This window comes from Oncorhynchus gorbuscha, linkage group LG08, assembly GCF_021184085.1.
Source record: "Oncorhynchus gorbuscha isolate QuinsamMale2020 ecotype Even-year linkage group LG08, OgorEven_v1.0, whole genome shotgun sequence".
Lineage (NCBI taxonomy): Eukaryota > Metazoa > Chordata > Actinopteri > Salmoniformes > Salmonidae > Oncorhynchus > Oncorhynchus gorbuscha.
Window position 1 is genome coordinate 30,180,295 of NC_060180.1, and position 23,327 is coordinate 30,203,621.

Here is a 23,327-nt window from a genome sequence, read left to right on the forward strand (position 1 = left end):
ATGGTTAAATAAAGGTTAAATAAAAAAATCTTAGCAAAGAGCAATTTCTCAAGCAAGAATTTCTCTAGGACTTTCGGGGAGTAGTCTGAGTGGGGAGGGGAAACTGAAATCTAGCTGTTATTGGCAGAGAGGTTTAGAATTATTTCTTAACTCATTTACGGGGCAGGCCAAAACTCCATCCCATGCTGAAAATTCAGGCAGTCTTTTCAAACAGCGCTTACACTAAAAGGGCTATCATAATTTTCACAATACTATTCCACCTTCATAGTGACGAAAAGTATATCAAACACAGGCAAATCATGTATCAAACACAGGCAAATCATGTTTGACTGCATCTTTAAGGTAAAATTATCATTAAGTAGGGCCCTATAAAATCAGTTATATTTTTTGCCTAATTCCATTTTCGATTTTTGGGTGTAGAAACCTTTTAATTGAAGTGTGCACCTAACAAGAAACCTTTTAATTGAAGTGTGCACCTAACAAGAAACCTTTTAATTGAAGTGTGCACCTAACAAGAAACCTTTTAATTGAAGTGTGCACCTAACAAGAAACCTTTTTTTAGATGTGTTTTTGTAGCGCACATGTGATGGTAGAGTTTTCAAACCAAATACCCACTGGATTAATGAAAAGTATCATTAAATTGTGCCAGATAAGCAAAGGCTACTTTGTAGTTCACATTTAATTGAGATTTGTTTTGACCAGAATAATGTTTTCATTAGCATCAACACTAAAAGCTACACAAAGTTGTTGAGACACACACACTCTCGTTGCCTCTTCAGAAAGTTGCAGGAAATACGGATCACTGATGCATTCTGTTCATGTCTTATGATAAACTTGGGATAATTCATTTAATACATTTAGTTGATTCCCTACTAAGGTTAGGGCTGGGTGATATGGCCAAAATATTATGTCACTGTATTTTTTAAATATATATTTTTTTACAGTATGACATATTTTATGTTTATTTTTTACAATAAAAGTTCTAAATGTGCTTTATGAGTAGTGCGTGACTCTAGGGTAGCAACACATACATTCTAAGTGATATCAATGGGTCTTTCCCACTTCTGATTGTTTTATAGCGTTCAATTCAACTTCAACCCACAAAAGTCATAATTTTCATCAATTCCTGCATTTGAGATAATTTCCACACTGCCACATAGAGCTGCACGATATGGGCAAGTAATCTGGGCCTTATTTTTAACCATATGTTGCAATTTGTCTTGCAATTTAGAGCAAAACACTTAGGTTAACTGTTGGAATCATGGGAATAGAATGTCAATTCTAATTATATAGTTAGAATATAATAGTGGGCACTTTTAATACAGTGTTGTTTGAAATTACAATGAATGAAAATGCCAGGGAGGAGTTATTGGGACAGGTTAGGATAGCTGTTTCTTAGGGAACCCTATAATCTTTGGCTACATTGAATGTTCTCTCTTAGCAACTTCATGTAGCTAAAATATTCTTCCTTTGCGTTTACCTCTTTAATTTAGAAGACACTGTTGCACAAACATGCTGATTTAGGTCTACACAATCATTGGTATTATCAGGCAGTATAGCTAAGTACGCTTGCTCTTACTCAGTACATGCATTAGCTAACTAGAGATTAGTATTAGCGGCTAACAAGATTTAGGAACAACTTGCTAAGAAAAGACAAACTAGCTGTTTGCAGATGTAAGAAACAAGCTAACAGTGTAATTATAGAATGCTAGTAGAGTTATATTAAGAAGCAAAGTGACAACTGCATTGTTGTCATCAACAGTGTGGCGTATGCTGCACTGACCACGCAGACTGAACGCAAGTGTCTCGTGTAGTGATGGGTCTTTTGAGAACGAGTCGGCTCTAAGAGCCGGCTTGTATATCAGAAGAGGCGAATCTACTTATAAAAAATATATATATATATGAATAATCAAAAGATTTAAATGAATAGAAATAACTAATTCAAAGAACTAAAAAAATAATAATAATAATAAAATAATAATAATAATAATAATATAGGCTTAAATGCTCAAGCGCACACACATTCGTTCTGACTGTCTGCTCAGACGAACAGCCTCACCTGTTGTTCCTGTCAATCAGACACGCAGTGTCAACCAATGAACCAAAGATGCGTGACGGAGGGCCGAGCCAACTCACTCACAGTCACACACTTAGCAGCTGAGGAGAGGAAGGACAGCTGTGAAAAGAGCTGGAAAATGAGTTGGAAGCAAAGTAGCATTTGGGTGCATTTCATTAATGTAGACAATGTTAGAGCACAGTGTAGAATTTGTCAAAACAAGATCTCATATAAAGCACCTCCACACGGTTCCACTCAGTCAAGCACCACCTCCACACGGCAGATGCCACTCAGTCAAGTAGGCCTGCACCAGCACCTCCAACTGTGTATCCACTCAGTCAAGAGGCTGTAGTGATAGTGGTGGAGCCAACACCTCCACACGAGAAACTAGCGGGCCTGCTAGTGATAGTGGTGGAGCCAGCACCTCCACACGTGGAGATGTATCCACTCAGTCAAGTAGGCCTACTCCGCGACCCACAGCAACGCAGTCTTCTATGGACCAGTTTATACCAAAGTCTATGTCTGAGGCAAAACTAGGCCAAATTGATATTGCACTGGCTAAAATGATTGACACCGATTAGCAGCCATTTTTGATCGTGGAGGACAGAGGTTTTAGAAATGATAGCAATAGTCCAATGTACACAATTCCAAGCAGGAAACCCTTTCAAAATCAATTATTCCACAACTGTACGAGAGCACACAGGCTTTAGTACGGGAAAGAGTCCAAATATCTACTGCAGATATCCCTTAGCAGATGCCATAATGGAGGTACGATACTATTTGGAGGAGCCACTACTCCAAAGAACTGCAGATCCTCTGAGCTGGTGGAAGAACAAGGCCTCTGTCTGCCCAAGGCTTACTAAAATCATGACAGGGTGCATAGTGGCCACATCCGTTCCCTCAGAGGGTCTTCTCGAAAACGGGACAAATAATTACTGAGAGGAGAAACTGAATCAGCCCCTAGGAAGTGAGGCAGCTTTCATTTCTGAATGCAAATCTCTCAAAAGCAAAATATGGTCAGCATTGCTGTGTGCTGCTGGTTATAACATGGCAATAAAGGAGAGAAAAGAGGGACCAGTTTAATGTTTAAAGTGGGATGCTGCAGTTTTGCACCTTATTTATTTTTCTTTGATATGGTGCAATATTCTATTATTATGCTGTTCAGATTCTATTCGTTTTGAATGGTTAGATGTATATGCACTTTGTTTATATACAGTAAAAAAAATACTTTAAATGCAAATGTTTAATAGCATTATTTTTAGCAACGAACCAATGCATGTTTAAATAAATTGTGGTTAAGGTAGAGTTTGATTTCATTTAATAATTGAATTAGAATTGTTTTAAAATCATCGCAAACGGTTTGACTTGAAAAAATACAAAACATAATTTTTTTAAAGAGCCGTTTGGGAGCCAAAAGAGACTGCACTTTTTGGTGAGCTGAGCCGAACGAGCCAGCTCACTGAACAGAGCCGGAATGCCCATCACTAGTCTTGTGGTTGAGGAACATCAAATGCGCTCCTTGAGTGACAGGGGGCGTGGCTAGGTCTGAGTGGAAAGCGGCACAGAGATGACCCAAGTAGCGAAGTAAACTGTAAAAAAAATGGACGTTACACACTGCCTATCACATTTAACAAACCAAACATTCAAATACCGGTATAGGAGGTCAAGTAAAAAACACAAACCTGTCCGTGCATCAATACCGGTTTTACCGCCCAGCCCTAACTACGGTCCAAAATGTTGTTTGTTTGTTTGTTTTATTCCTTTTTAATGCCTGGATTCCGTAAGGGCCCTAATTATCATGGATCTGAATGAGTCTCTCCACTACTTATTGCTGCAGTGATGATTCACTGTCGTCATCGAATATTTTCAGAATTTTTCTGCAGATAATTGCAAAAAGGTAGGCCTAACAGTAGCCTATGCAAATTAGGGAGCCAAATGAGTGGCTCTCTCACCGGGCTCTCTCTAAATAGCCTAGTTTAATATTAAGTGGAAAAAGTAGCCGGTTGAAAACGAGTAAGTAACCGGTTGATTAGCCGCAGCCGGCACGAATGGAAAACAGTGCTTCCATTATTTACCAGAAATGAGTGTGAAAGTACAAAGTTTCTCCCACTAGATGCTGCTGTTCCTGATACTTTTACCCATTTTGCTGTGTTTATTAAATGGATATAACATTTTCTTAGCTACTTTAAGTAAAAAAATATATATATATATTTTGCTGATGGTGAAAATAAATTGTGCCGTCATCCTCACAATTCAACCCAGTCCTCTATGAAAGCAATTCAGTTTGTCCTTCTCTTAGGCTAAATTTGTGTCCAGGAAAACGGCCCCTCTGTGTGTGGTTTATTCCCTTTAAAAAAAGGTGTGGATTAGTTAGACCAACAGCAGTTCTAATGGTTTCAATGTTATGTTATCTAATGGTCTTCAAAGAGTCCCAAACACTGTATACACTGCATAGTTTTCTGCAAGGGTAATTGTATTTGGCTGGGTGTAAAGGGAAATGTCACTAAATCACACTACATATAGAGATGTTTTCTAATAATTGTGTTGAAAAACATACAACTGCCATGCAATGGTTTATAATTGGATTATTTTTATTAGGACTCTCACAACATTTTAGAGACACGAGCCCATTTCGCCATCACAGTTTTGGGCTTGTAGAAAAAGCCTTCATATGAACTGCCATTTGGACTATTTAAGGAGAGTTGGGTTGAAGCATTCGGTTGCTCAGAAAAGGACAAACTGAATTGCTTTCATAGAGGACTGGCTTGACCACACAATTTATTTTCATCATGAGCAAAAGCTATTGGTTTTCTACCCAAAGTTGCAAAGAAAATGTTGCGATCCATTTAATAAACACAAGAGACCAGAAACATTGATAAAAGGGTGTGCTGGCAGCAGCAGGAAGAGCGGCATCTAGTGGGAAACACTAAACACCAAATTATGGTAAATAATGCAAGTGACTTCAATGGCTAATTCCCTCTAAATGGGGGGGGGGGGGGGGGATAACAACCAGATTCACAGGAAATTACATCACAAGGGATGAAGAAGCAATACTGCAAACCACATCTTTAAACTACACTGAACAAAAACACAAATGACACGTAAAGTTTTGGTCCCATGTTTCATGAGCTGAAATAACAGATCCCAACAATGTTCAATACGCACAGAAAGATTATTGCTCAAAAATGTTGAGCACAAATTTGTGTACAAACCCTGTTGAAGAGCATTTATCCTTTGCCGAGATAATCCATCCACCCGACTGCGGCGGTATATCAAGAAGCTGATTAAACAGCATGGTCATTACACAGGTGCACCTTGTGCTAGTGACAATAAAAGGCCACCCTTAAAATGCGCAGTTATGTCACACAACGCCGCAGACGACTAAAGTTGAGGGCGCGTGCAATTGGCATGCTGACTACAGGAATGTCCTCCAGAGCTGTTGCCAGAGAACGTAATATTCATTTCTCTCCCAAAGTTGTTTTAGAGAATTTGGCAGTACGTCCAACTGGCCACACAACCACAGACCAAGTGCATGGAATCGTGTGGGCGAGCGGTTTGCGGATGTCAATGTTGTGAACAGAGTGCCCCATGGTGGCGGTGGGGTTATGGTATGGGCAGGCATAAGCTACGAACAAACACAATTGCTTTTTATTGATGGCAATTTGAATGCACAGATATACAAGGATCTGTACACAATTCCTGAAGGTGAAAATGTCCCAGTTCTTCCATGGCCTGCATACTCACCAGACATGTCACTCATTGAGCATGTTTGGGATGCTCTGGATTGACGTGTACAACAGTGTGTTCCAGTTCCTGTCAATATCCACAAACATCGCACAGCCATTGAAGAGAAGCGGGACACCATTCCACAGGCCACAATCAACAGCCTGATGAACTATATGTGAAGGAGATGTGTTGCGCTGGATGAGGCAAATGGTGGTCCAGTCAGTATCTGCTGTGTTTTCTGATCATCGTCCCTAATTTGTTTTATTTAAAAAGGTATCTGTGACCAACAGATGCATATTTATATTCTCAGTCATGTGAAATCCATAGTTTAGGGCCTAATAAATTTATTTCAATTGACTAATTTCCTTATATGAACTGTAACTCAGTAAAATCTTTGAAATTGTTGCATGTTGCGTTTATATTTTTGTTCAGTATACTTGTTAAACATAGAAAACTGATACTGTATACTTTGTTATTGGGGTGGGATTGGTGTGTGTGTGTGTGGGGGGGGGGGGTCCTGTGCATAGCTTTTGACCATTTTATTGGATTTCTAATGTTGTACCAGGTTTCGATACTGCGACCAGTTTGACTTGGCAATGCGACAAACATTGATAATCTGGTTAGTTTTTGGTTCACAATTAGCTTTTTTAATCATCATGATTTATTTAAACAGTAATGTGCAATTTACCAAAAATCAACAACAGCACAGGAATGCCTATGGCAGCGTGTGTCAGGACTCGATGCTGAACAGTTTGTGCCTAGAAAGTTTGTTATATCGAGTACTTATCACACGCTCGCTGCACTCATATAGCCTATAGATATTCTGTCGGGCAGTTGGTTGTTGCGTGGAGCGAAGACCGAGAGCGGTAGGGGTAGGAAAGATGTTCCAAGTTCTGATATCTACCAGTAAATGCCAAGGCGAGAATGTGTATGCAAATCAGGAATTTAAAAAGTTCAGTCTCGTTAGAATATTTGCAATGCGCAATTCAGTCATCATGGAATAGCCTATCTTGAAAATCCGACATTGCCTCTAGGCTCTTTGGTCCTTGAAGTCATTTAAGTTATGGTATCCAATTTAGAAGTTTTACTGCTCCAATATAATTATTCTGCGATTTCTGTTCTGATCAAATTTTCTGAGAGATATTGGCACTTCCGTTTGATTCCCGCCATCTCAAATGAAGGGTGTTTGCCCTAGTCTGTTGCGGTAAAAACCATATGCGGTTATTATAAGCAAGACAACATCGAATGTTGCCTTCAACTTGGTGTTCCATTACAAAGGGAATCAGGTTTTTAATAGCTTTTCGTTTTAACACATGATACAGTATTCCCTCAACATCTCAAATGGCGAGACTGACTAGCTACCACATGGACAGACTTCATTAGTGTGTGTGTCGGGAGAATGCAGTCGATTTAGTCAGACAATGCCAGCATTATTTCAACATATTTTAGAACGTAAAAATAGTGTGAATGTCAATGCAGCGGGTAGGCCTATTAAAAATATTATGCATGTTATTTTATATACATTTTGGGCCTATTATAGGCCATTACAACAATTCAATAGGAAATGACAATGAAGTGCTTGAAAAAGTCCTTTAAAGTCCTTGAATTTGACTTGCCAATGTCTGTATGAACCATGCATAGGCTACTTGATCAGCCCGCAACTGAAAGATACAATTATCGTGATATTGTTAGAGGGGTAAAGATAAAGAGTTTTGTTCGGGGGCCAGGCAAGTATTAACCCTGCCGAAAGGAACATAGTGGAATAGATAGAGTATTGCTCCCAGACGCACACACATCAGCAGAAGAACTAGAAAAGTATCCTATGCCCTACTGGCAGAATCATGATCATTTGAATCAATCGAGTGGCCATTTGTTTTGAAAACTCCATCACAAGTGTGCTACAGAGACACCACTTGAGCAAAAACCAGCATTTTTCCCCCAATTCTGCCCTCTAGAGTATTTCGCAGAAATGAACACATGGCACTTAAAAATCTGAAATTAAGAAATGTTGCACTTTATTTTAACACTATTTTCTATGCCGTTGCAGTAAATCTATCCACATCGATGTAAGAACACAAGGGCATGCTAATTTAATTATCCCAGTTCTGTATGGATTGCAGGCACATTATGGGACACAGGCCAAGTCATTATCAAATCATGTGCTGGTGCCACCAACTGAAAAAGTTGGTAACACCAGTGCCACCAGTTGGAAAAAGTTAGCTCAGAACCTTGCTTACTCATTGTTATGAAGAATTATGGTCCAAATCGAATGTTCAGTACCATTTATTGAAGATTATATGAATCTTCTAAGTTAAAATGGACAATTTGGGTATAATACATTTACTTCATAGAGATCAAATTACATTTCAACAAAATAATATTTTCAGGAATGCTAATCTTATTTGTTTATAACTACAGAAACTATTTCAGAACAATCTGAGAGGTTGGGTGTCATGGCTTGCTGAAATGACAGGGAATGACCCCCCCTACCATCAGTACCCAGAGCAGTGATGTTGAATTATCATTCCAGCTGTGTAGCTTGTAGTGCAGAGAAAGGACACATGCCAACACTATTTAGTTAGTGTCTATAAATATGTCATCTTGTTAGCAGCGTCTTAATATTAAATGTGTGCAGTAGGATTGTGGGATATTTGGGGAGAACTTTTCTACAACATGCTACTCCAAATAACTCGATATCCGATATAATCGTTCCACACCGTTCATGACTAGATATCTAGTTAAAGGTGTAGCTAGTCACTGGTAGGTTAGTCCTGTAATTTGAATTTCCTTTGAAACTCAATTAAATGGATTTAATTTACGGGGGGGAATTAAGAGGTAAGGACTAACCTACGAGTGGTTAGGCTACACCTTTAACATCAGTTTTTCCACTACTACCTATGTTACTTAGATGGGACAAACTGCCCTGCCCTGCTCATCTATGTTTGAATGCGTTTTCATAGGAATGTTCTAAAGTTGAGGTTGGCAGCCTGGATGCTGATGAGGTAAATTTACAGGTAGAAGGTGTGTGTTTATCATATACTCTGTAAAGGCATGTTTTTGTTTTACCGTATCCTCTGTTTGTAGAATTCCACATCTCCATCGTCTTTCTTCATCTTCTCTTTTCCCTTTTTCCCTGAACCCTTGTCTTCCTCTGAGCTGTCGGGGTAATACTCCTCGTCACGCTCTCTCCTTCTCCCCTTCTTCCCCCCCTTTTCTCCACTCTTCTTCCTGTAGGGCTTTAACTCATAGTAGTCAACCTCATCCTCCTCTCCCCAGCCCTCATCTCGGTCCTCCCTCTCTTCTCTCTCAGGGTCCATCAGTTCATCACTGGGGAGGTACTCAGACCCCTCGCTGTCCATCTCATCTCCCCCAGCTTGAAGCTTCGTCCTGGGCTTGGGGATCAGCGTGACCCTCTTAGCCGGGGCCTTAGAGTGGGCCTTCAGAGCGGTCCTCTGCAGCTTACGCATTCGCTTCTGGAGATTCTTATCCACAGAGTAGGAGGGGAGAGCCTAGTAATGGTATGAATGATAAGCATAGTCATAATAATAATGATGAAATGCATTAAGATATAATGCTTTTCACCATAAGTATCCATAGAGTCACAGATTCAGGAATTAATGGTACCTAAATCTCCACACACACACACACACACACACACACACACACACACACACACACACACACACACACACACACACACACACACACACACACACACACACACACACACACACACACACACACACACACACACACACACACACACACACACACACACACACACACACACACACACACCGCTTCGTTGGTCTTTTTCCCTTCCTTGCCCACAGCAGTCTTCTTCTGCTTTAGGGGTGCAGGTCTCTTCCTGTCCACTGCCATCTTAGCTTGGTCCGCCAGGTACTGAACAATAACAATAAAACAATCAATCAACCTATCAACCGATCAACCAATCAATGAAAAAAATGATCCACCTACAGCGTCGAAGCCAGAGTTTTCAGACAGCATGAACTTGCGTGGTTCCTTCTTCTCCTCCTTCTGAGGGACCCTCGTTCCAAACGGTGTCATGTGACCCGTCCGGATTAGCTCCTCCCACTCAGTCTCCTGTTCCGGCATCAGCATACTGCCCAGAGTAGATGGGCCGGGCTCTGTTAGAACAAAACAGGTTCAATGTTTTAACATACTGTTGTTTTAACATTTAACATATTATATGTATATACTGTATTGTAATCATGATTCGTCCTATTGTAACTACTGCTGTACACACACGTTCTATTCATATACTGTCCGTACACACCATTATATATACACTGAACAAAAATATAAATGGTCCCATGTTTCATGAGATGAAATTTTAAAAAATCCCAGAAATGTTCCATACGCACAAAAAGCTTATTTCTCTCAAATGTTGTGCATAAATTTGTTTATATCCCTGTTAGTGAGCATTTCTCCATTGCCAAGATAATCCATCCACCTAAAAGGTGTGGCATATCAACAAGCTGATTAAAACAGCATGATCATTACACAGGGAGGGAAAATAACAATTTAATCCATTTTAGAATAAAGCTGTAACGAAACAAAATGTGAAAAAAAGTCACAGGGTTTGAATACTTTCTGAATGCACTGTGTAATTTGGTCTTTCTCCCATTCTTCTCTGCAGATCCTCTTAAGCTCTGTCAGGTTGGATGGGGAGCGTCACTGCACAGGGATTTTCAGGTCTCTCCAGAGATGTTTGATCGGGTTCAAGTCTGGACTCTGGCTGGACCACTCAAGGACTATCAGCCATCCTGCTTTGTCTTGGTTGTGTGTTTAGAGTCATTGTCATGTCTGAAGGTGAACCGTTGCCCCAGTCTGAGGTCCTGAACTCTCTGGAGCAGGTTTTCATCAAGGATCTCCTTGTACTTTACTCTGCTAAACTGTCCCTCGATCCCGACTAGTCTCCCAGTCCCATGTTTCTCATGGCTGAGAGTTCTTTAGGTGTCTTTTGGCAAACTCCAAGTGGGCTGTAATATGCCTTTTACTGAGAACTGGCTTTCGTCTGGCCACTCAACCATAAAGGCCTGAATGGTGGAGTGCTGCAGAGATGGTTTTCCTTCTGGAAGGTTCTCCCATCTCTACAGAGGAACTCTGGAGCTCTGTCAGAGTGACCAACGGGTTCTTGGTCACCTCCCTGACCAAGGCCCTTCTCCCCCAATTGCTCAGTTTGGCCGGGCGGCCAGCACTAGGAAGAGTCTTGGTTCCAAACTTCTTCCATTTAAGAATGATGATGGCCACTGTGTTCTTGGGGACCTTCAAATGCTGCTGACATTTTCCCAGATCTGTGCCTCGACATAATCCTGTCTCGGAGCTCAACGGACAATTCCTTCGACTTTATGGCTTAATTTTATACATTTTAGAACAAGGCTATAACATAATAAAATGTGAGAAAAGTGAAGCGGTCTGAAAACTTTCCAAATGCACCATATATAGAGTAGCAGTAAAAAGTTTGGACACACCTACACATTCAAGGGTTTTTCTTTATTCGTATTTTTTCTAAATTGTGGGAAATAATGAAATAACACATGGAATCATGTAGTAACCAAAAAGTGGTAAACAAATCCAAATGTATTTTACATGAGATTCTTTAAAGTAGCCACCCTTTGCCTTGATGACAGCTTTGCACATTCTTGGCATTATGGCAAGAACAGCTCAAATAAGCAAAGAGAAACGACAGTCCATCATTACTTTAAGACATGAAGGTCAGTAAATCCAGAAAATTTCAATAACTTAGAACATTTCTTCAAATGCAGTCGCAAAAACCATCATCAAGCGTTATGATAAAACTGGCTCTCATGAGGACCGCCACAGGAAAGGAAGACCCAGAGTTACCTCTGCTGCAGAGGATAAGTTCAATAGTTACCAGCCTCAGAAATTGCAGCCCCAAAAAATGCTTCACAGAGTTCAAGTAACAAACATCTCAACAGCAACTGTTCAGAGGAGATTGCGTGAATCAGGCCATAAATGTATTTATTTCATTTAACTAGGCAAGTCAGCTTAGCACAAATTCATATTTACAATGGCGGCCTACCCTGGTGAAAGCCGAACGATGACGGACCAATTGTGCACCACCCTATGGGACTCCCAATCACGGCCGGATGTGACGCAGCCTGGATTCAAACCAGGTCCTGCAGTGACGCGTCTTGCACTGAAGCAGTGTCTTAGAACACTGCGCCACTCGATTCATTGTCAAATTGCTGCAAAGAAACCACTACTAAAGGACACTAATAAGAAGAAGACACTTGCTTGGGCCAAGAAACACAAGCAATGGACATTAGACCGGTGGAAATGTGTCCTTTCATCTGTAGTCCAAATTTGCGATTTTTGGTTCCAACCGTCATGTCTTTGTGAGACGCAGAGTTGGTGAATGCATGACCTCCACATGTGGTTCCAACGGTGAAGCATGGAGGAGGAGGTGTGATGGTGTGGGGGTGCTTTGCTGGTGACACTGTCTGATTTATTTAGAATTCAAGGTACACTTAACCAGCATGGATACCACAGCATTCTGCAGTGATACGCCATCCCATCTGGTTTGCGCTTAGTGGGACTATCATTTGTTTTTCAACAGGACAATGACCCAACACACCTCCAGGCTTTGTAAGGGCTATTTGACCAAGAAGGAGAGTGATGGAGTGCTGCATCAGATGACCTGGCCTCCACAATCACCCGCCCTCAACCCAATTGAGATGGTTTGGGATGAGTTGGACCGCAGAGTGACGGAAAAGCAACCAACAAGTGCTCAGCATATGTGGGAACTCCTTCAAGACTGTTGGAAAATAATTCCAGCTGAAGCTTGTTGAGAGAATGGTTGAGAGAATGCCAAGAGTGTTCAAATACCAAGAGTGTGTTATCAAGGCAAAGGGTTGCTAATTTGAAGAATCTCAAATATAAAATATGTTTTGATTTATTGAACACTTTTTGGTTACATGATTCCATATGTGTTATTTCATAGTCTTGATGTCTAAACCCATGAATGAGTAGGTGTCCAAACTTGTGGTAATAATATATATACATATACAGTTGAAGTTGGAAGTTTACATACACTTAGGATGGAGTCATTAAAACTTGTTTTTCAACCACTCCACACATTTCTTGTTAACAAACTATAGTTTTGGCAAGTCTGTTAGTGAGTCAGAAGTTTACATACACTAAATTGACTGTGCCTTTAAACAGCTTGTAAAAATCCAGAAAATTGTGTCATAGCCTTAGACGCTTCTGATAGACCTTGAAATACATCCTACCTTCCAACTCAGTGCCTCGTTGCTCGACATCATGGGAAAATCAAAAGAAATCAGCCAAGACCTCAGAAAATAAAAATGTAGCTCCTCAAGTCTGGTTCATCCTTGGGAGCAATTTCCAAATGCCTGAAGGTACCACCTTCATCTGTACAAACAATAGGACGCAAGTATAAACACCATGGGACCACGCAGCAGTCATACCGCTCAGGAAGGAGACTGTCTCCTAGTGGTGAACGTACTTTGGTGCGAAAAGTGCAAATCAATCCCAGAACAACAGCAAAGGACCTTGTGAAGATGCTGGAGGAAACAAGTACAAAAGTATCTATATCCACAGTAAAACGAGTCTTATATCGACATAACCTGAAAGGCCGCTCAGCAAGGAAGAAGCCCAAAACCGCCATAAAAAGCCAGACTACGGTTTGCAAATGCACATGGGGACAAAGATGGTACTTTTTGGAGGAATGTCCTCTGGTCTGATGAAACAAAACTATAACTGTTTGACCATAATGACCATTGTTATGTTTGGAGGAAAAAGGGGGAGGCTTGCAAGCCGAAGGACACCATCCCAACCGTGAAGCACGGGGGTGGCAGCATCATGTTATGGGGGTGCTTTGCTGCAGGAGGGCCTGGTGCAATTCACAAAATAGATGGCATCATATGGGAGGAAAATGATGTGGATATATTGAAGCAACATCTCAAGATATCAGTCAGGAAGTTAAAGCTTGGCTGCAAATGGGTCTTCCAAATGGACAATGACACCAAGCATACTTCCAAAGTTGTGGCAAAATGGCTTAAGGACAACAAAGTCAAGCTACTGGAGTGGGCATCACAAAGCCCTAACCTCAAACCTATAGAAAATGTGTGGGCAGAGCTAAAAAAGTGAGTGAGAGAAAGGAGGCCTTACAAACCTGACTCAGTTACACCAGCTCTGTCAGGAGGAATGGGCCAAAATTCACCAAACTTATTGTGGGAAGCTTGTAGAAGTCTACCCGAAACGTTTGACCCAAGATAAATAATTTAAAGGCAATGCTACCAAATACTAATTGAGTGCATGTAGACTCCTGACCCACTGGGAATGTGATGAAAGAAATAAAAGCTGAAATAAATCATTCTCTCTACTATTATTCTAACATTTCACATTCTTAAAATAATTTAGAGACCATAGAGTACAGCAAATGTGCAAAGAATGGGACAAGGCAACCAAGATCCCTCTAGTGAGAAGTAACTCACCTTCGTCCACATCGTCCTCCAGCAGTAGCTCAGCCTCTATCTTCAGTGTGTCTTCTCCACCCAGGATGGCCTGTAGTCTCCTCTGCTTTGCTCTGATCTTCTTCAATTGCTTCTCCTGCAGAGAGACATCTTCATCTTGAATATCATCATCATCATCATAACCAGCCCCATCATCACTTATAAAGGACAGGAGGAGCATCAAATCAGGAGACAGAATGTGCTGCCCACAAGAGGATCTGCAACAAGTGGACACTAGTAAACTTAACAAGAGCTAATCCATTGAAGAACAGTGGATCACGGCTTACATAGCACAGCCGCATTCCTTACAGCAGTTTTCCTCACCTTGTTCTCTTTCTGCCGTCTGACAGACTCCATCTTCCTGTTAATGTCTTTACTGGAAGTAGCATAGGGAGTCAGCTGCTCTATGATCTTATTAATATGCTTCAGAGCTGCCATACATGACCTGGAACACACACACACATACATTAGTACAGAACTGACACATGTGCAGCCTGACCGATACCTGCTCCAACTACAATTATACCCCAGCACCTCTTCTGTACTCTACTGCTCTACCAACCTAGTTCTAACCCTTAGAGTTAGCTAGATTAACCATCACCCAGCCTAGCCAAAGGCCATACCTGACATCGTCTAGTACAGACTGGTACTCCTTCTCTGCCTCGGCCTTGGCTGCAGCCTGGCTGGCTTCGTGTATGGCCTGGTCCACCTGCTGCAAGACCCCCTGCTCCAACACATCCTGGTCGTACACGGCGACACCCAGACCCTGTAGCTCTGCAGCCCCGGAGCTGGCACTCACAGCCTGGATAAGCTGACGGTCAATGTGTAGCAGGGCTCCAGACTTCTTAATGGCTAAGAACAGAGTACAGACACACACAGTCACTGTCACTAAGAACAACAGAGGAGTAATGATATAATGGCACCATAGGTCTCCACAGGTTTATATGCCATTTAGCAGACGCTTTTATCCAAAGCGACTTACAGTCATGTGTGCATACATTCTACGTATGGGTGGTCCCGGGGATCGAACCCACTACCCTGGCATTACAAGCGCCATGCTCTACCAACTGAGCTACAGACCAATTGTTATTTATAACTTGTTTGTACACGTTTCTGCCACCTTCTCTAATAACCGAAAATAGCTTCTAGAGGTCAGGACAACGATTACTCACATCGTTCTAGCGAGTCGGACGTGAAGGATTTACTTCAGACTCCCGACAAGGCCCAAATCCCCTTAATTCGCATGAGAAAGAGACAGATATCGGGGACGTAGGTCGGGGTGCCTTATAAGGATCCGACAGACGAGTGTGTAATCTGTCTCTACCAGGGAAGCACAGCGGCGAGCTGCCCAGTGACACAAGCCTACCAGACGAGCTAAATTACTTCTATGCTCGCTTCGAGAAAAGCAACACTGAAGCATGCATTAGAGCATCAGCTGTTCCGGAAGTCTGTTTGATCATGCTCTCCGTAGCCGACGTGAGTAAGACCTTTAAACAGGTCAACATTCACAAGGCCAGACGGATTACCAGGACGTGTACTCCGAGCATGCGCTGACCAACTGGCAAGTGTCTTCACTGACCTTGTCAAACTGACATTTGCATACCACCCCAACAGATCCACAGAGGATGCAATCTCCATTGCACTGCACACTGCACTTTCCCACCTGGAAAAAAGGAACACCTATGTGAGAATGGTCCTTCTGTAGCTCAGTTGGTAGAGCATGGTGCTTGTAACGCCAGGGTAGTGGGTTCGATCCCCGGGACCACCCATACGTAGAATGTATGCACACATGACTGTCTGCTAAATGGCATATATTATTATATTTATTATTATAGAATGCTATTCATTGACTGCAGCTCAACATTCAACACCATAGTGCCCTCAAAACTCATTAAGTTAAGGACCCTGGGACTTAAACACCTCCCTCTGCAACTGGATCCTGGACTTCCTGATGGGCAGCCCCAGGTGGAAAGGGTAGGTTACAACACATCTGCCACACTGATCCTCAGCACAGTGGCCCCTCAGGGGTGCATGCTCAGTCCCCTCATGTACTCCCTGTTCACTCATGACTGCATGGCCAGGTACGACTCCAACACCATCATTAAGTTTGCCGATGACACAACAGTTGTAGGCCTGATCACAGACAACGATGAGACAACATATAGGGAGGAGGTCCGAGACATGGTCGTGTGGAGCCAGGATAACAACCTCTCCCTCAATGTGATCAAGACAAAAGAGATGATTGTGGACTACAGGAAAAGGAAGACCAAGTACGCCCCCATTCTAGTCGACGGGGCTATAGTGAAGCAGGTTGAGAGCTTCAAGTTCATTGGTGTCCACATCTCCAACAAACTCATGGTCCAAACACACGGTCCAAACACACCAAGACAGTCATGAAGAGGGCACGATAATGCCCATTCCCCCTCAGGAGACTGAAAAGATTTGGCATGGGTCCACAGATCCTCAAAATGTTATATAGCTGCACCATCAAGAGCATCCTGACTGGTTGCATCACTGCCTGGTGTGGCAACTGCTCTGCCTCCGACCACAAGGCACTAGAGGGTAGTGCATCACTGGGGAAAAGCTTCCTGCCATCCAGGACCTCTATACAGGACAGGTGTCAGAGGAAGGCTCTACAATTGTCAAAGACTCCAGCCACCCTAGTCATAGACTGTTCTCTCTGCTACCACACGGCAAGCGGTACTGGAGCGCCAAGTCTAGGTCCAAAAGGCTTCTTAACAGCTTATCCCTTCAAGCCATAAGACTCTAAAACAGCTGATCAAATGGCTACCCAGACTATTTGTACCCCCCTTTTACGCTACTACTCTCTGTTATTATCTATGCAGTCACTTTAACTCTCCCTACATGTACATATTAACTCAACTAACCTGTGCCTCCGCACATTGACTCTGTACCGGTACCCCTTGTATATAACCTCGCTACTGGTATTTTACTGCTGTTCTTTATTTATTTTTCACTTATCTTTTTTTTTTTTTTTTACTTAACATTTATTTTTCTTAAAACGGCATTGTTGGTTAAGGGCTTGTAAGTAAGCGCTTCACTGGAACATTTGATTTGAGTTTGTGAACAAAGACTATCCATCTTCTTACCACTGCTGCCCTCCCCAGATCCAGTGCTATCTGGGCAGGCCATTGCAGGCTGCTCAGTGTCCCCCTGGCTGGTCCCTGTGATGGAGATTGAGCATCCAGCGGTTCCCCTGTTGGCCCCATCCTCCTCCATTCCTCCCGGGGTGAGAGCAGCACTAGCCGGGTTGGAGAGGATAAGAGGAACCTGGTTCTCAGTATCTTCTACTGGCATCCTGTTGCATCTTGAGACAGAAAGATAAAACCATCTGATTCAACTGCAGTGCAAATACAGATACACAAGGGGAAAGAGATGTCAACAGCAAACAGCAAAATTACACATAGCTCTTTGATCTGGAGCAATGGCTATCCAGTTCAGAGACTATTTCAGCTCTAAACTACACACTTACCAGCAGCTAGATAACTAAATAGAATATGTCATGACTTGATTTGAAAATGATCAATTTAGCTCTCTCGAGCTGCTATAGTTATTCTACTAGATTAGGTCCAATAGCTAACGTTAGCTAGATTACAAACTCATCATTTGAACGTTAGCAGAGTTGGCTAACGTTAGTTAGCTATGTAACGTTTGCTAGCTAGTATCAATAACGTTAGCAGTTCACTCTGGTTTTATTTAGAAACTACAAGTTGCAACCTTACTAACTAGTTACATTCCCGAGCTAGTAGCTAGCTAATTAGCTAGATAGTTGTGTAAGGAACGTTGTCGAGAGCAAATGCATTGTTGACAGAAAAGAGTCTAGTCTCGATCAATGAAACGAGGCTGATATAACGTCTCAAAGTTCGCCCATTTCACCACTTACATTACAATTACATCGAGATACAAAAAAGTAATGTTAATGTCTTTAGCCTAGCTATGATACTTACAAATCGCCAAGTTACATAACATAGCTACCTGGTTACTCCTATTGTGATGCTTTCCACTAGATAGCACAGCCACAAAGTCAAATGAGCTATATCGTATACTTTTTTATACAAAGGTATGAAAACAAAAATGTGCTTTTTAGTCTTAATTTAGGGTTAGGTATAAGGTTAACCGTGTAGATAGGTTTAAAATGAAATTTTAAGAAGATCTTTTTTTTTCTTCTTCGATGAAGTTTAACGGCGGTTGGTATCCAATAAATGTGGCATTACCACCACCTACACTTATTTTCTATGGTATATTGGCGATTACACATCCCACCACCTACTATGCGGCGTGGAAACAGCGTTTCTTCTTCTTCGATAGGTGTTTAACGACGGTTGGCATCCAATTGTAATTGTGCACTACCGCCACCAGCTGGACGCTGTATTGTATAAGAAACAAAAAAAAACGTTTCGGGAAAAGGGTAAAGGACATCATACAAAATAAAGCACATCAACTAAGAAAACTAATCACACTTCTTCAATAACATTCCACTCCAAAATACATCTCTAAACAGGCTCAGGGGCCTGTGATGATGGTGCATTCACAGAGAGGATTTCTTGCAACACCGCAGCAGTGAAATCATGAAGACCCAAAAAACGTTCAGCAGCATTCACAGTGACTCCAATTTTCTTAGACTTCTTCTCCACTTGTGCTGTACAGTTTATGACCATTGCAATAAACAATACAATGTCCACCTTTTTAACAGGTAGCATTTCACTGTCCCTCGGTTGATGAGAAACCTTCAAATCAAATCAAATGTATTTATATAGCCCTTCGTACATCAGCTGATATCTCAAAGTGCTGTACAGAAACCCAGCCTAAAACCCCAAACAGCAAGCAATGCAGGTGTAGAAGAACGGTGGCTAGGAAAAACTCCCTAGAAAGGCCAAAACCTAGGAAGAAACCTAGAGAAGAACCAGGCTATGTGGGGTGGCCAGTCCTCTTCTGGCTGTGCCGGGTGGAGATTATAACAGAACATGGCCAAGATGTTCAAATGTTCATAAATGACCAGCATGGTCGAATAATAATAAGGCAGAACATTTGAAACTGGAGCAGCAGCACGGTCAGGTGGACTGGGGACAGCAAGGAGTCATCATGTCAGGTAGTCCTGGGGCATGGTCCTAGGGCTCAGGTCCTCCGAGAGAGAGAAAGAAAGAGAGAATTAGAGAGAGCATATGTGGGGTGGCTAGTCCTCTTCTGGCTGTGCCGGGTGGAGATTATAACAGAACATGGCCAAGATGTTCAAATGTTCATAGATGACCAGCATGGTCGAATAATAATAAGGCAGAACAGTTGAAACTGGAGCAGCAGCACGGCCAGGTGGACTGGGGACAGCAAGGAGTCATCATGTCAGGTAGTCCTGGGGCATGGTCCTAGGGCTCAGGTCCTCCGAGAGAGAGAAAGAAAGAGAGAAGGAGAGAATTAGAGAACGCACATTTAGAACCTTCATTGGTCGTGGTGGCTCAACTACTATTGTTTCTTCCCTGCCACTCAGAACTTCCAATTTTCTCACCGCCTCCAAATTGGACACACGCTGGACACTCCTTACCCTTGCCAGCTCATTCTCCTTCACCCTAAATGGCCAAGAATTCAGGCGCTTGCTCACATCCACAGTTGCAGCAATTCCCTTCAACTGGCATACGATATTCTTCCCTTCTGCACACACTTGACACATGACCAACTCTTTTACATTTATGACACTGAAGGGGCTTGTGCACAAAAGCTCTTACAGGGTATCTCATGAATCCTAACTTGATTTGAGAAAGGAGAGACTCTTCATCAAAGAACAGTAGGATGGATGAAGTGAACTTCTTTTCTCCATCCTCCATTACAGGTCAATCGACGTGCACCAACCACTCCATCGATGTCTTCAGTTACATCCTCTACCTTTGTTTGTTGCGCCACCCCAGAAATAACCCCCTTGATAGGCACTCTGCTACAAAAATCCATGCAGGCAACATTCCACTCCAATGTCTTTTTCAGTCTTTAAAACACCCTTCTTCTGTTCCAAAACATTCACGCAAAAAATAAGACCTGTTCTTGTTAGACTTACCAAATCCACACTTTCCTCCAACACGTTCCAGATTTTCCAAGTAGCATTGATCCAGAACCCTGACTCCGACCAAAAACGAGTCTAGTGGTTTCCTATTTTCCAACATAGCTTTCTTAACTTCTCTTGTTTTCATTTTTCATCGCCAATGTAACCCACTCATTCTCACTTTATTTACTATTAGCTTCACTTGACTCACTATCAGTTGCAAACAAAACCTCCGTTTCCGCCATCTTCCGTCCCGTCCTCAGTTCCGCTTCACATCTGCAAAAGGATTCCACAATTTTTTTTTAACACATAGGGTATATTTTGTCTGGCAGCAAACTTTTGCTATAGTTCGATTGACCGCTCGGACTTTTGCCACCACAATTTCCTTCGCCCTTACAGGGCCCTCCAGGAACCCAGGATCACGATCCCCACCAGAACTGCAACACCGCTAGTTCTTCTACACGCCATTCTTCAGTATACTCTGTTCGTCCGAACACACTTTGATACACGGCCAAATCCTTTACAATTTTTTTACACAGCGGTAGTTTGGGGACGCAAGCTCTTACGGAAAATCTTTCATAACCAAGGTTCACGTACTTAGGTAATTGCACTTAATCAATAAAACGACAGGACCGACAGACCTTCTTCTTTTTCTCCATTCAGCCTGCGGGTCAGACGCCGGGCACCAACCACACCAGGAATTATCTTCAGGTATTCAACCTAAACATGTTATGCAGGTGAGTGAGGACCCAAAAACGGTTTAACAGAAACAGAGTCTTTTAATGTCCAAACACAGGGAAGACATATATCCTCTTGAGATGTATCGATTGACAAAATAGACAACCCGCAGAGAGGGCGACAAATAAATCATAAAGTCCTCTGATCTTTACAGGAGAGTCCCCTTCTAGCGGCAGAGGAGAATAGCAGGGTTAGCGGCAACAGACTGCTGGTCTCTCCGGGTAGGCGCGGGTTGTAGAGGACAGAGGTACCTGATCACACGTAGCATCTGATGAAGAGGCAGATGACGACAGGACGGGACAAGGATGAAGCAAACGTGAATCTGACAAAGACAGAAGCAGAAACAGAGAGAGAAATAGAGACCTAATCAGAGGGAAAAAAGGGAACAGGTGGGAGAGAGTAAACGAGGTAGTTAGAGGAGATGAGGAACAGCTGGGGGAAGGAGAGGAAGAGAAGGTAACCTAATACGACCAGCAGGGGAAAACGAAGTGAAGAGAAAGAACAGGAACAAGACATAACATGACAATACATGACAGTACCCCCCCACTCACCGAGCGCCTCCTGGCGCACTCGAGGAGGAAACCTGGCGGCAACGGAGGGAATCATCGATCAGCGAACGGTCCAGCACGTCCCGAGATGGAACCCAACTCCTTTCCTCAGGACCGTACCCCTCCCAATCCACTAGGTACTGATGACCACGGCCCCGAGGACGCATGTCCAAAATCTTACGGACCCTGTAGATAGGTGCGCCCTCGACAAGGATGGGGGGGGGGGGGAAGACGAACGGGGGCGCGAAGAAAGGGCTTAACACAGGAGACATGGAAGACCGGGTGGACGCAACGAAGATGTCGCGGAAGAAGAAGTCGCACTGCGACAGGATTAATGACCTGAGAAATACGGAACGGACCAATGAACCTCGGGGTCAACTTGCGAGAAGCTGTCTTAAGGGGTGTCCTCTGATCTTTACATAAGAGTCCCCTTCTAGCGGCAGAGGAGAATAGCAGGGTTAGCGGCAACAGACTGCTGGTCTCTCCGGGTAAGCGCGGGTTGTAGAGGACAGAGGTACCTGATCACACGTAGCATCTGATGAAGAGGCAGATTACGACAGGACGGGACAAGGGTGAAGCAAACGTGAATCTGACAAAGACAGAAGCAGAAACAGAGAGAGAAATAGAGACCTAATCAGAGGGAAAAAAGGGAACAGGTGGGAGAGAGTAAACGAGGTAGTTAGAGGAGATGAGGAACAGCTGGGGGAAGGAAAGGAAGAGAAGGTAACCTAATACGACCAGCAGGGGGAAACGAAGTGAAGAGAAAGAACAGGAACAAGACATAACATGACAATACATGACAAAACATCCGTCTTCACTCCTGAGATGACTCCTTTGGCGGGTGCTCTACTCCAAAGTTCGAAATACAACATTCTATTGTCCGGATTTCTTTTGAGGCCAACTGCAATCTGCCTCTGCTCGTCAGCAATACAATGAATCAAAATAAGAACACTCCTGGTCACTCTGACAGACTCCCGTTTTTCCAAGCGAAAACTTTATTTTCAACACCTCAAACTGGTTTCCCACATCTGCATCCTTACTCAACAACCGCTTCCCAAAAAGAAGTGATTCGTTATCATTTGAGCACGCATCGTCCACTCCAATTTCAGACAATTATCCTCTTTGTTCCAGTTTTTTATATTACTGTTGTCCATTCAGAACATTTGTCAAATTTACTTGACCTGCTGCTTAACACCAAAACACCAAAAGAAAGATGCCCAGGCTCCCTGCTTATCTGCGTGAATATGCCTTAGGCATGCTGCAATGAGGCATGAGGACTGCAGACGTGGCCAGGGCATTACATTGCAATGTCTGTACTGTGAGATGCCTAAGACAGCGCTACAGGGAGAGAGGACTGACAGCTGATCGTCCTAGCAGTGGCAGACCACGTGTAGCAACACCTGCACAGGATCGGTACATCTAAACATCACACCTGCGGGACAGGTACAGGATGGCAACAACAACTGCCCGAGTTACACCAGGAATGCACAATCCCTCCATCAGTAGTCAGACTGTCCGCAATAGGCTGAGAGAGGCTGGACTGAGGGCTTGAAGTCCTGTTGTAAGGCAGGTCCTCACCAGACATCACCGGCAACAACGTCGCCTATGGGCACAAACCCAAGGTCACTGGACCAGACAGGCTTGTCAAAATGTGCTCTTCACTGACGACAACAACGTCGCCTATGGGCACA

General features: G+C 42.9%; 1 protein-coding gene across 3 annotated transcripts in view; it reads right to left on the reverse strand.

The window, feature by feature from the left end:
• ercc6 (excision repair cross-complementation group 6) overlaps window positions 1-18,622 on the reverse strand; it is a 49,282-nt gene extending 30,660 nt beyond the window's left edge. Inside the window, exons 1-8 of one of the 3 annotated variants that reach the window (XM_046359104.1) lie at window positions 18,596-18,622; window positions 17,415-17,632; window positions 14,928-15,156; window positions 14,629-14,749; window positions 14,287-14,401; window positions 9,761-9,930; window positions 9,581-9,685; window positions 8,849-9,291 (exon numbers count right to left, since the gene is read on the reverse strand). In XM_046359104.1, coding sequence (XP_046215060.1) covers window positions 8,849-9,291; window positions 9,581-9,685; window positions 9,761-9,930; window positions 14,287-14,401; window positions 14,629-14,749; window positions 14,928-15,156; window positions 17,415-17,622 — 1,391 coding nt within the window. In that variant the 5' untranslated portion in view covers window positions 17,623-17,632; window positions 18,596-18,622. The other 2 variants (XM_046359102.1, XM_046359103.1) reach the window with 2 other exon arrangements.
• Window positions 18,623-23,327: the final 4,705 nt, after the last annotated feature.